Here is a 14,640-nt window from a genome sequence, read left to right as displayed (position 1 = left end):
ATAATGTTAGCCTGCAGTCAGTGAATATTCTACCTAGTTGCATATTTTTGGAAAATACAACTGAGTATAAAAGGCCATATATAAGATTAAGTTTAATGGCTGATCCCAAAAAATGCTCGAAAAGAAACTTCTTTTGACTGCAATGTATTCATGTTTTCAAAAAATAATAATGTACAGTATTTGTAATAAAATCCAAATAATAAAAAAGATCTTTGGTAAGCACTCTTCATTAATAAAAAAAAAAGGCCTCTGTCCTCCATAGTGTCTACAAGTGCAGCCTGTGTTCACCAGACTAAGTGAATCAAGACCCATCACATATTTTGCACACAAGGCTTAACTTGTGCAGATTATTTTTGTTTTATTAACACAATATAATACATTAATTTTAATTGCACAGTAGATGTCAGATGTGCATGATTACATTTTCAACAAAGCTTAAAAAATAAAATCAGAATTGTTTGTATATAGTGATCGTTATTTTCACCCTAGGAATAATGTTCCTTCTTTTTGTAAACGTGGTAATAATTTTTCAATAACATTTTCTTTAAACATACCAGGTAGTTACTGTAACTACGTTTACTGTAAGAGCTCAGAGTTTTCTTTCTATTCTCATCTCATCAGGCCAAATCAAACACGGACACTACAGAGAAACTCAAACCACTGAACGCGAAAGCAAATATATAGATTATATTAAACTTCCTATACGGACAATCTAACTGTTTGCATTCTTCCTGTTGGTAGAAACTGTTAAGACAGCAGAGGATCCAGCAACATCAGCTGGCTTAAGAATGTAACATCAAAACTCTGTTATAGTCACATCATTACATTTACCTGTATCGAGGAAAATCAAGAACTATGCGCAACATATGATGGTGGATTGCAAAATCATAAATACAACAAATTTTGGATGCTTGCAAGTTTAAGATGGAGAATGAATACTGGATCGTGTGACTACGACATGCAAGAATGTTAAGTCGCACTTATTTAAAGACATGGCGGCATGTTTAAAGTTACTTCATTAAACGGGCTTTTCGGGTTCAGCTGTTTGAGTTTCTCTTGATCAGACTTGACTAAACTGAAGAAATAAAATGTAGCAACGGATCAAACAGCAAAGCACTTGACAAAATGTTTATCATGAAAAGAAATACCAACTGTACATGAGAATAGAAATTAGTGCTTCAAAAAAATTCAACTCCACTTTCTTTCTTTTTTTAACCAAGGCAAAAACAATGAAATAAAAGCAGTCCATCTCAGATGGTTATCATCCGACGACTAATCCGTTTCCTCAGCGGGTGATTCTCTGGCATGTAATGAGATATTCAGGAAAAGCCTGCGTATCGTTGAAGATGACAAACAATGTCGGCTTGGTGATGTCGTCGGTCACGCTGTCGTATCTGAGGGGAATATCGTCGGTCTCCTTCAGCGGGGCGGTCTTCATCGAGTGGCAGCCTTTCGTGTAATCGCCGGTTAGAACTTTTGAAACAAAAATATACTTGTGTCCGTCTGCATTTGGGGGTGAATACTGTTCCTGGACAGACAGCGCAGAGTTGACAGCGAAGTATACCCCCTGGCCATATACGGTGGCTGCGTGGAGAAAAGAAGCCATGAATACCTGCGATGATTCGAGTCACACAAGAGAATAGTGGTTAGAACATATAAACACATACCGTTCTTTCCACAGAAGCTTCTGTTGAATCCATGAACGCAGATCTCTTTCACACTCTTCTCACTCGTGCCGTGATAGAGAGTCTGCTCAACTATGGGATACGTGGCGCGCTGCAGTACGCTCGCCTTTTTCAACTTGTACTGATTGTACAGCAGTCGATTCATGAGCTTCTCCACCTGTGGGAAAGTCTTAGTGTTATTACAGACACGCACAAACACTTTGTTGAGAGTAACAAGTGGCTCATTTCTTTTCACCTGTATGATTCGGATTTTGCTGTGGTACTCCTGTATGGTCTCATAGAAGTTCTTCACCACGGTCTGAAATTCATCCGACTCTTCATCGACTTTGGTTGCTTCGGGTAGGTTTGACAGCAGAGAGTATTCTTCTTCTGTTAATATAATTGACATCATTAATCAACAAAGAGATGATCAGACAGGTCAAAAGTACAACTTATAAATACATAAAATGGAGGAGCCACTCGGCAGCAAGCTGAAGGACCTCAGAAGTGCAGTTTGACATTATGAGAAAGGAAACACTATAGAAGCCCTGTGTCTGATCTAAGGTGGGAAAAGAGTTGTGCCATGATCAGGTACATTTTCAGAGTTAGTTGTTGTAATAATAGTTTTGGCCTCAAGAGGCTGAAGTGCACCTCTACCCCATGTTCTAAATAAGACTTGTTTGCATGTGTTTAGTGTTCAGAGATGAAAAACAAAGTAACTAAGGACTAAAACACTAAATGACACAAATTTACAAAGTGTCATGGACAGCCCAATAAAGACCAATACTGTTTTCGATTGTCTCGAAGAAGACAAGAACTTGAAAACTAAGATAATGTTATGAAGTGAGAAGCATGGTGTCTGCGTTAGCTAGCCATTATATTATCATATCATTATTTGTCACTTGTTCAAAATACACAGAAGCATCATCTGCAGAAAACATGAAGCACTAGAACACTATCTTCCCTTTACCTGGTATATCCTCGACCAAGTCCCCTAACCCGGGCAACTTCCTGGAGATTTTCACGGATTTCCCGGAAGCTATGTTGTATTCTTGCATCTTCTCAAAGTTGATGGTGTGGGGCTGATTGTCTAGCAAGATATCAATCTTTTGCAGCCTCATCCTCAAAGCGTTCTCGATGAACACAGTAGCTTCGGGGGAATAAGGAGTCGTGTCTGAAGAGGCTGGGTCGTGATGCACCCACTGGACGGTCTTCAGGATTTCCTGGTCGGATACAGAATTGGAGATTTTCTCCAGCAGCAGCTTCACATCACACAGCCCTTCAGTCACAAAGTCCTTGAAGCCAGCAACGGTGATGATGGTGCCTTGGATTGTAATCTCTACGCCGTGCTTCCTTTTGATCATCTCCAGACAATTCCTGTGGTACTCGGACATGTTCTTCACACTCCTGTGCTCCAGTTTCTCCTCAACCTGTCTCTGGGTGACCTTCTTCCCAAAAGCTATGTCCACCCGAATCAGGTCACAGTTATAACCTGCAAACACAAACAACTGTAGGGTGTTGGCTGTGTTGATGGTGTCCTGTAGGGAAATATTGATGCCCTTCTTCACCCGGGGGCTTTTGTCACTACGACTTGAAGAGGCTACATGTTGGCTCATTTCCTTGGAGAGCTCCAAGGCTTTTTGCAGCTGTTCCTCCTCTTCCTCCAGGGACCAATGGTTTGACTCCATAGAGTACTGGATGGCTAAAGACATTTGGGCGTCTTCTTCAAGGTTGCTAGAAAGGCCCATAGCTCCATCATTCAGCAGGAGTAACCCGCTGGTAGCGTTCCCTTCAGCTGAGGGCCGGGAAGCATCAGCAACTACACAGTAGAGGTCAGTAGAGTCCTGGTCCGTCAGGCTGGTTGGTTCCTCCGCTGTGTACAGGTCCATATCGTCTATGTCATGAAGTTGTTCTGAATTGGACCCACCCTCCTCAAGTTTTTCTTCGACGGCCGAGACGATTTTCTTTGCCGCATCTAAAAGGCCTACAAAGAGGTAAACACATTTTTAGAAACTGCACAGAATCATGAGAAGTGATTGAAGAGGTAGATATTACCGTTGTCTGGAGCTCCATTGTGATCGATTTGCATCGAGTCAGATTTTAATTCTTGGGGAGAACTATCCAAAGACACTTTCTGGAAGTTTTTGTTGGACATCATAGTCAATGCCGTTGCAAAAATGTCCTGAAACAGAAAATACGTTTCTGTGAACACCAAATTGTTCAGCTGCAGGGAAACCTGGATTACTTCACATTATTACCGTAATTTCCGGACTATAAGCCGCGATTTTTTCCCCATTTTTCGACCCTGCGGCTTATATAACGGTGCGGCTTATCTATGGATTTTTACAGCTAACGGCCACTAGGGGAATTCCTAAATCTATGGATTTTACAGGTTACAGTCCACCGGATGCCGGGAAAGAGCGCGCAAAAGTAAAAGTGGAACACCGAGTGGTACGAGAGACAGACGGACATTACGAGAGCGAGACAGTTTGTGAGACACCCTCATTATGGAAAAAAAACGTAGAAATGCATATGATGCAGCTTTTAAGTTAAAGGCAGTAAATCTGGCAGTAAACGAAGGAAATAAAGCTGCTGCACGTACCCTTGGCATCAAATCAAATCAAATCAAATTTATTTGTATAGCCCAATATCACAAATTATACATTTGTCTCAGTGTGCTTTACAGACTGTACAGGTTACAACATCCTCTGTCCTTAGACCCTCGCATCGCACAAGGAAAAACTTCCTAACAGAAACCCCAAAATTAAAGGGGAAAAAATGGAAGAAACCTCAGGGAGAGCAACTGAGGAGGGATCCCTCTCCCAGGACGGACAGACGTGCAATAGATGTCGTGTGTACAGGATAAACAACATAGTACAAATACAACATTTGACAGAAATTATGTTGTGTTGGAAAAAAAAAAAGAAATAGAAAGTTTGGATGAATCCAGGAAAATGTCAATAAGGCTTCCCGGTGTCCAGCAGGACCAGGTCAGCAGGCGCTGTCACGATTCATGATCCTGACGTAAACTTTATCAGTGGCAACCTGCCACATGAGAGACAGACACTCCGGGGATGATACCCCGGATGGTGAGTTAGTAACATACATTTACATAAATGCATACAGATAGAGAGGGAGAAGAAGAGAGGGAGAAGAAGAGAGAGGGAGAGAAGGAAGAGAGCAGGGAGGTGTCCCCCGGCAGTCTAAGCCTATAGCAGCATAACTAGGGGCTGATCCAGGGCAAACCTGAGCCAGCCCTAACTATAAGCTTTATCAAAAAGGAAAGTCTTTAGCCTACTCTTAAATGTGGAGAGTGTGTCTGCCTCCCGAACACAAACTGGAAGCTGGTTCATCAGTGAGGCAATGGTGAGACGTTGGAGACGCCAGCGGGAAGAACTGTCTCAATGCAAAAAGTCAAAAACAGCTTTCAGAGGTAACAAAAGCAGATGGCCCGAACTTGAAGACTTTCTTGAAGATTGGGTGAACACACAGAGAACAGACGGCCGAGGTGTTTCCACCGTGCAGATCCGACTGAAGGCCAAAACAGTCGCCACCGAAATGAAAATTGAAAATTTTAGAGGTGGACCATCCTGGTGTTTCAGATTTATGAGGCGAAAGGGACTGTCCATCAGGGTGCGGACGACTGTGTGTCAGCAACTCCCTCCCGACTACCAGGAAAAAATAACAAACTAAGAACGATAAAGGAATATTCCATCGGACCGGACCAGATCATAAATATGGATGAAGTGCCTTTGACGTTTGACCTGCCTCTCACTAGGACTGTTAACAAGAAAGGTGAGTCGTCCATCACGTTGAGAACCACTGGCCACGAGAGAACGAATTTCACTTGTGTTCTTGGCTGCACAGCATCTGGATTAAAGCTTCCGCCAATGGTGATTTTTAAGCGGATTACAATGCCAAAAGAAAAGATCCCAAACGGCATATCCTTTAAAGTTAACAAGAAAGGGTGGATGCTGGAAAGCGTAATGAAGGAGTGGCTGAATGAGTGCTACGTCAAGCGCCCTGGAGGATACTTTCGCAAAGAAAAAGCTTTGCTCGTTTTGGACAGCATGAGGGCCCATATAACAGATTCAGTTAAAGCAGCCATCAAGAGCACAAACTCCATTCCAGTTGTGATTCCTGGGGGCACAACGAAGCATCTGCAGCCACTCGACATTAGTGTCAATCGTGCGTTCAAAGTGGCACTACGCGCTCAGTGGGAGGCGTGGATGACTAGTGGCGATAAATCATTCACCAAAACTGGTCGCATGCGAAAAGCAACTTTCGCTCAAGTTTGCGAGTGGATCCTGACAGCGTGGAGGAGTATTAAAACATCCACGATCACCAACGGGTTCCGAAAGGCTAGAATGCTGCGTGATGAAGAGGAGGACGGCGCCACCGCTGAGGCATTTCAGAGGCTGTTCGATTCCGACAGTGACGAAGAGGAGTTCGTTGGTTTTGAGAGCGACATCGAAAGAGAGAGGAGAGTGGCTGACGAAGCCACCCTGAGCCTGTACGTTTCCGACACTGAAGATGAGGACTTTGGTGGTTTTAGTACGCAGGAAGAAGACGAAGATGAGAATTAATGAATCCCCTCTGTGCACGAACCCTTACATATGGTAATTAAATATTAAAAAAACCTGCGGCTTATAGTCCAGTGCGTCTTATATATGTACACATCAGTCAATTTAGCGTCTGCGGCTTATAGTCAGGTGCGTCTTATAGTCCGAAAATTACGGTATATTGATTAAGAGATTGTGTTTTTGTCATTTTCGGGCCATACACTGGCATATAGGTGACAACCAGCGCAAAACATCTATTTTGATTTCATTGGCACTTTAATGCTACAATAATTTTAACTGTGATATATATATATATATTTCTGCAGATAAAAAATCAACATATCCACGGTTTTGCATAATTTATCTTATAAACTACTAATTGAGAATACTTCACTTCATAATTGCTGACCAAGGTTTAGAGTTTATTTCTAACTTTCCAGTGATGAGCACCATTCTCAAGCTTTCTTATTGGCTCGAGACATCCTCGACACTAACTTTTATCAAAGTGACATTTGCATTGCGTGGTAAAGCAATTGCAAGAAGCAAGTGTTCTGAATATTCTCCCATTTTGAGAAAATCGGATTCGGCATAGTCAGATTCCTGCGCTCACGAGATCGATTAACAAAAAAGGTCTGCAGAAAACATCTGGTTGTGTCTCAGAAACTAGGAGAATCTGCTATCTGCTGGCAAATGCTTTCATATGCGTGTGGCCATTGAGCTGAGGCTGCTAACAAAGCAGCACTAAGATAAGAAAGTATAGCAAAGCTACAACATTCAGCAGGCACACTGCCTTGTGTAAACTCAGCCTCAGGATATACCGCATAAGGCCTCAAAGCTGCTCGTCAAGATGAATGACAACTGGTATAACTGGCCAACTGAGAGGAAGTGTAGAAGAATAAAGTTGTTTATCATAGCCTCAAAAACAGAGAACAAAAGAACAGACAAATAAGAACCTTTGTTCTGTTCCATCATTACGTTACCTGGTGTGGCAGGGGATCCCACGGCACGTGCTTTGCATTGATATAGACCTGAAACTTTGTCTCCATCTCCCTCAGGATTTTCTTGCAGTCCTCATCCAGTAAAAACCGGGTCACTCCTGGAGCATTTATTGTGATGGTTCTGGTGCAGATAGAGGACACCACACCTTGCAACAACTCCTCAGCTATTTGACATGCAGTAGCATGGCCATGGATCTATCAGGTACATTCACAAAAAAAAAAGATGACAGAAGATGAAACAAAAACAATGTTAAAGGGACAGTTTGTGTTTTTTGAAGTGGGGTTGTATGAGGTACTTCTTCATTGCACAGTAGAGGGCGGTTGGCACACCTCCAGTTTGGAGAAGCAGACAGGAGTACCAGCACAGAAGCTAAGTGATGTAAACACCAAAGTCTTACCTCGGCTTGAGCTACTCGTCAGAAAGGGCTGACTGACGGCAAGGTGTAATGATTCTAATATAGCGTACACTTAGAATACGTTACGTACGGCCCTGTCCACAGTAATACATTGGTTGGCTTCTGTGCTGGTACTCCCGTCTGTTTCTCCAAACGGGGGGCCGTCATCTACTGTATGTTATACACTGACTATGGATAAGTACCTCATACAACCCTACTTCAAAAAAATCCAAACTGTCCCTTTAATACGGCAAAATACTGGTTGATTAATTAAGACAGTAGCTTGAAAAACAGTCAATCACCAGTGACATTTACACCACTGCAGTCTCTGCTTCTACATGATACCGATGCACCACATACCTTTAACCCACAAACATCCTCTGCTTCTAGTGGAAAAATAGACACTTGTTCCATGTCAGCCATCAGCTGATGACAATGGATCTGGATATACTTCAGAATGCCTGGCTCCATAGAGATAACAGTCTCCCTTTCAATGGGCGTAGTAAGAAACCCCATGATTGCAGTCTGCTTCTCACTCTCCATCCCTTTCAGAGTGAACACATCAATATTCCCTCCTTGTTCTGACACCTTTACAGAGGAGAAGCCCAGAGCCTCCAGGAACTCTGACCACTCTCTGCAATATAGCATGCTTTCATATTCTGTGTCCACCAGTATGCTGAAGTGACACAGCTGGGATTTCATAAAGCTATATGCCTGGTTAGCAGAGTCCTGGGATAGGGACGCTGCCACAACATTACAGTCTGATACGGTGTACATAACTGGTGACCCAGTTTGATTTATGGTTTGCAGTAGACGCTCTTTTACATCTCTTCTGGCAAAGAACTGAGACTCGTCTGGCTCAAGGGTGAATTGAGTCTCAGCCATTTTGCCAAAACAGTCCAAGATGGCGTGCTTTATCGGCTCAAACTGTTGTCCGTCAGTCCCTTCAATCTGCACGCCATCGTCTTTGATTTGGATGGTGAAATTTGGGAACATCCTTTCAGCATCCAGTAGAAAGGTGCTGAGTTGAAACAAAGCAAGTTTAAGTGGGTCAGAAATAGCAATATGGCTCGATAGTTTTTCTCCCTCCTCCTTCGTTGGTTCCTCCATGACTTCCTCTGGTTCCTCCATGACTTCCTCTGCCGCCTCCTTTACTACATGTTGGGCAGCAAGAGGTTTCGAGGCCATCTGAGGGGAGGACGGGCTGTTTGCATGGACCACCGTGGGAGGACTGGTCTGCATCGGAATTTCCTCCAAGTTTTTCTCAGTCATATCTTGGCTTCCAATTCCAGAGTTTTGTTTTAATCTTTCTGCGGGTTGAAGAAAGTCGAAGTATGGCATCACAACAAGATCAGCACCGTCCAGTTTGTGCATGTGATTCAGGACAGGGCCCACAGCTGTTCAAAGAAATACAGAAATGTTGATTGTTAAAAAGTACAACGTGTAAGATATTGCCAGAATAAAAACATTTAAAAAACTAACATCATCAACAGAAGTAACAACAGTTTTGATGTTAGTCAAAGACGTCCACGTTTTGTGTTGCAGAGATATCTACTGAAACGAGCACGCTAAGCAGCTAGCCCCAGCCCATCCTGTCTTGTAATACCACTTGTACCTCTAGAGGCGATAGTGAGTCACTGTAGCGTCCAGCCTACCCTCAGTCCAACAGGAGAGGACGAGGAAGTAGAGCTGCCCTGAGGGCTTGTAAACCACGTTGAAGGGACAGGGGCCGTGTACGTTTTGATAGTCTTTTTATTGGATTAAATCCAAAGAGTTTTAGTTTCGTCCTCCCCGGAAACAAACTTTCCCTTGGTGGCTGTGGCGACGCAAATTCATTCAGCGCAAACCCCAACACTGAGGTTTGGGCCGGCAGCATCGAGTCACCACAGCAGTCACTCGAAGGCCCGTCTCCCAGAGCCGCCACCCGCTCTCTTCCAGGCGAAGTGATCTCAAGGTGGATATAGTCCGATAAACAAACTGCCAGAGCGTACACGGACTGACAGCCGCTGATTTGTGGCACAAACGCAAAGATGGCTAGCGTGAACCGACTCCACACACGTATTATAAGACAGCAGTGTTACTTTGCCTGGCAGTTTGTATTAACAGGTATTACACATTGCACCTTTAAAAGAAACAAAGATAGTTACAAAGTGTGTAGAACACAAAACTTACATTCATAATTGACAAAGGACACCTTGGCTGTGCCCTCTGAAAGCATTGCGACCTCCTTCACCTTCTGATTTCCACCCCGCTTGCTCTCAAAGTACAAAGTGAGCAGGTCTGGAGCGGTGCCAGGGTGCAGGTTCTCCACGAAGACAGAGTCCGTTTGCTCCGTCTGTTCGAGAGTTACCATCGCCCCGTCAAGTTTCCTCTTAGAGATTTTAGCGCTAAGGTTTTGGAAATCTACAAAACCAAAATTAATTAAAAATGCCATTAAAGAAAATTACAACCTGAACCTTTGGAAGCATTTCAAAAACATGATTTTAGAAAAGAGATGCGTTTGAACCTTTGGAGAAGGGTTGGCTGAGGTGAATGAGGATGAAATCTCTCCCCGGATACAGAGTGTAGTCAGGCCCATTCAACTCCATCATGTTCTCCACATACAGCTCTATCATCTCGGTGCTGGTGCTGGGGTTGATCCCCCGCAGCAGCAGTCGACATTGGTCCTTTGAGGCAGGCTTTCTCACACTCAGCTCGACATTATGCAGAACGTGGTTCCCTTTAGACAGAACTTGCGCTGCAGCTGTCAAAATGATCGCAGCAGAAATTAAGGCATAATTAGCATACAGAACTTTAAGGCGCCGTTTCCATTCATTGTGTTGAATGAAACATTTATTTGTAAGCACAGTAATGTTTTTACTTTAGTGTTCTGCAGGTGGTTTTGAGAGGCTGTATAAAGTTGGGTCTTTCACACATTACCTGGTGGAGCTGTATGTAAAAACCAAATGTCTGCATCAATCAAGCCCCACTTTAAACTGACTTTACCCTGCCGGCTCCCCAGTACAAAGTCTGTTTAATGTTCGATTCAGCCCATCGAGTGTGCGATCGATGTCCGGAGAATTCACGGCGAGCGAGTCGGCACGTTGATGAAGAGAGATCAATTACACGAAGACACCAGCGGTAATCGTCAGACAAATTTATGGAACGCCAAGAGACATGGTTGTTTTTTCAGCAAATTACGAGCCGGCTACGTGACCTTGGTATAATCTGCATCATGTTGTGCCTCCTGCACGCTCTACGCAGGCCCCACCCCTCCCCTAAATCAAGTATTTCCCATAAGTGAGAACTCGTCTGACACGGACAAACTCCTGTTGTGTGCGACGTGTGTGAAAGGGAAACTCTGGACAATGTGCGGACCTGATTCTCCCGATATTCCCGAGTTCATATGAGAAAACAGCTAATGATACTGTAAATACCCTACCTCTAACAAGTGCAGATTACACAAATATTGAATAAAATAAAATTGTACAGCTGTCACTTCATACGTTTTATTTTATTTTGAAAGGAGCTAACTTTAATGGCTAAGGAAATCACAAATATATATAATTGCAAAATGTCCCGCACAAACACTTGCCTTCTGTCTCTTCAAACACAAGTAAGGCGCGGTCACCCTTCTTCTCCACAGAGACGAGTGGACCTCCCCCAGAGCGCCGCTTATTCTCAAAGTACAGAAACAGCAGCTCCTCATCCACTTCTGCAGGCAGCGCCAGCACCTCCACCGTCCTTTCATCCAGGCTTTCAACTGGCATCCTGCAAAACACAAAGACATGCAGGTGGTCGGACAACATGGTTCAAATTCTTTGTGAAACCTGCACACTAATGCTATATTATCATTTAATGGAACACCAGATCAGATGTGAGCAATGTGCACTTTAGCCAACATTGTGGAGGGTTATTATTCTCATTTAGAGCAAACGATTAATAAATAAAAAATGTAACAGTACTGTGTAACACTACAATACATGTCAACATTCTCATATCAAGATATTATTGTTCAGAGTTTCTAAAGTTTACATGAATGACACTTAAATCAAACCAAAAGCTGTCACAGCAGGACATTTTACAATGCTTAGACCATATATATATATATATATATATATATATTTGAAAACATATAGGATTTCATTTCGTAGTAAAACTCAAGTGTGTTATTGACTATAAACGTCATTTCTTTTTGTTTTGTAGAAACATCTGACCATAATGATAACATATGTTATATTACATATGATTTAATTAATTAATTGCAACTTTCCTATTAAACTTTACTTACACACATGAAGGGTTATACATAAGCAGTTTAACAGAAGGTTGCCATGTAACACATTACATGATAGTGCATTAAATCTTTGTACAATATAAGTATAATTCTGGTCAAACCCTTAACATAGAGGGACAAATCACACGTGTTGTCCTCTTTGGTAGCAGAAGAAAGTTGTTTACTAATAACATTACTTCCTTATAACATTAACTTTTACTTAAGTAGATTTGTACAGTTAACTTTAAGCAAAACAACAGCTTTTGTACAGTATTTGAAGCTAATTCAAGGACTTCTTGACGCACAAGTGGAGTTAGGATAGTGATCATGGCCTACACACAACACGGAAATGTTCAATGCTACCTGCCAGGAAGCTAACGTTACAAGACGTCATGAGCAAAATACAATATATATATATATATATAGTATTTGCGACAAGAAACATTTTATTAACGGAGTCACTGTTGCTCTACCTTTTGTTTTTCAACTGCGTAGTTTACCTGAACTTCATGCGCGTGTCTGCTTTGACAGCTTTCCAGCTAGAAAGGGAAACTATGTGGCTACAGTTGTTTATATGCGGAGGAAAGCTGTAGTTTATCGCAAACGCTTTTTATTCTGGCGACAGAACAAGAAAATACACTTTCACGAAAGATTTACAAGTGTTTTTAGCATTACTTACCTGTGTTACTAGGAAAATAAAGTCATAAAGTCCTTCCGTCCAAAGCATACCAAACAGGTTAAGCTAGAGACTTCCGCGTTGTGCTGCGTGTTGAACAGGAGGTGGCGTCCTCCGCTTAAAGGGGTACACACCGTTAATGGAGAGATATGTCAATGAATTATTATATTATATTATGTTTTATTATATTATGTTATATTATGTTTTATTATATTAAATTATATTATATTATATTATGTTTTATTATATTATGTTATATTATATTATGTTTTATTATATTATGTTATATTATGTTTTATTATATTATGTTATATTATGTTTTATTATATTAAATAATATTATATTACATTACATTATATTATATTATATTATATTATATTACTTTATATTATATTATATTTTATTATATAATATCATATTTAATTATATTATGTTATATTATGTTTTATTATATTAAATTATATTATATTACATTACATTACATTATATTATATTATATTATATTATATTATATTATTTTATATTATATTATATTTTATTATATTATATTATATTAAATTATATTATATTATTTTATATTATGTTATGTTTGTTATATTATATTATATTACATTATAATACATTATATCATATTATATTATATTATATTTTATTATATTATATTATATTACATTATATTGTATTATTTTGTATCATATTATGTTTTATTATATTATACTATTTTATATTCTGTTTTATTATATTATATTATTTTATATTATATTTGTATTCGTATTTGAAAAATGTTGGAATGTAAATCAACACCTGCAAAAGAGTCATACGGATTATTTTACTCCTTAATTTAGTAAAAAAAAAAGGAGAAAAGTAGTTTACAGTTGTGTAAATAACTGTATTGAAAAAGAAAGACCAGGATGTAAGGGAAGACACTACATGTGACTATGTATTTAATAGAGGTCATTAATAATAATAATAATAATAATAATAATAATAATAATAATAATAATAATAATAATAAGTTTTATTTGTATAGCACCTTTCATACAAGAATTGCAGCCCAAAGTACTTCACAGCAAAAACATAACAATTATTACAAGGACAGAATAAGAGCATTTACAGTACAATAATCAAGGTGTAGATGTAAATGAGTCTGAAGTACCATTATAAAAATAGCCAAATTAAAATAGCAGATCAAATAGTATAAAATAATATAATATAGCAGAATTAAAATTGTATAATAGAGTTGTGTTAAACTTTCAGACTTCTGTGGTCGATACTTTACTTCCCTTTGTCCCTGTTTTACAAAGTAAGTTAAAACACAATCGTCACTGTGAGTCCCAGATTTCGTTTATGGCAAAATCCAGATAAAACCGTTATTAAACACGCTGGTTTAACCTTTTCAGTCTAAGGCAATATCTGACTACTAGTCTTCTCTGCTGTGACTAGTATGTTTCTGTCAGATATCCCTTAGGCTCAAGGAGTTCAATATTTGACTACTCGTCTTCTCTGCTGTGACTCGTATGAAATACCTCTATCAAATATCTCTTAGGTCAAAGGACTTCAATATTTAACTACTCCTCTGCTCTGCTGTGAGAAGTATGAAATATCTCTGCAAATATCCACCCTTGCTTCCCCTTGTCCTTTCCTTACTTTAAATGATGATAAAACCATTTCTTCACTTGATTTTTTCATCAACCCCAAGCAGGTCCATCAAGAAGCAAACAACACAAAACCCACAAATTAAGCTAATACGCGTTATGGTAAAATATATAAAATATCACCATTAAAAGGCTGAAGTAAAGAGATATAAAATATCACCATTAAAAGGCTTAAAGTAAAGAGATATAAAATATCACTATTAAAAGGCTAAAGTAAAGAGATATAAAATATCATATTATTATATATTATTTTATATTATGTTTTATTATATTATATTACATTATAATATATTATTTTGTATCATATTATGTTTTATTATATTATACTATTGTATATTCTGTTTTATTATATTTTATTACATTATATTATTTTATATTATATTATTTTATATTGTATTATCTTTTATTATATTACTTTATATTCTATTATATTCT

General features: G+C 39.6%; 1 protein-coding gene across 3 annotated transcripts; it reads right to left on the bottom strand.

The window, feature by feature from the left end:
• Window positions 1-314: 314 nt before the first annotated feature.
• parp10 (poly(ADP-ribose) polymerase family member 10) lies at window positions 315-12,686 on the bottom strand. 3 transcript variants are annotated; one of them, XM_029442444.1, is made up of 11 exons: window positions 12,554-12,686; window positions 11,194-11,369; window positions 10,126-10,362; window positions 9,792-10,022; window positions 7,980-9,016; window positions 7,207-7,419; window positions 3,720-3,846; window positions 2,635-3,648; window positions 1,921-2,054; window positions 1,668-1,842; window positions 315-1,584 (listed from the first exon to the last, which is right to left on the bottom strand). In XM_029442444.1, the coding sequence occupies exons 2-11, from the start codon at window positions 11,366-11,368 to the stop codon at window positions 1,286-1,288; spliced, it is 3,642 nt and encodes a 1,213-aa protein (XP_029298304.1). In that variant the 5' UTR covers window position 11,369; window positions 12,554-12,686; the 3' UTR covers window positions 315-1,285. The 3 variants fall into 3 exon arrangements, with proteins under 3 accessions (XP_029298304.1, XP_029298303.1, XP_029298305.1); XM_029442443.1 differs by lacking the exon at window positions 12,554-12,686 and adding an exon at window positions 12,375-12,512; XM_029442445.1 differs by lacking the exon at window positions 12,554-12,686 and adding an exon at window positions 12,348-12,493.
• Window positions 12,687-14,640: the final 1,954 nt, after the last annotated feature.

This window comes from Cottoperca gobio, chromosome 11, assembly GCF_900634415.1.
Source record: "Cottoperca gobio chromosome 11, fCotGob3.1, whole genome shotgun sequence".
Taxonomy (NCBI): Eukaryota; Metazoa; Chordata; class Actinopteri; order Perciformes; family Bovichtidae; genus Cottoperca; species Cottoperca gobio.
The sequence above is the reverse complement of the archived record's forward strand: the minus strand, read 5'-3'. Positions and strand labels throughout refer to the sequence as shown.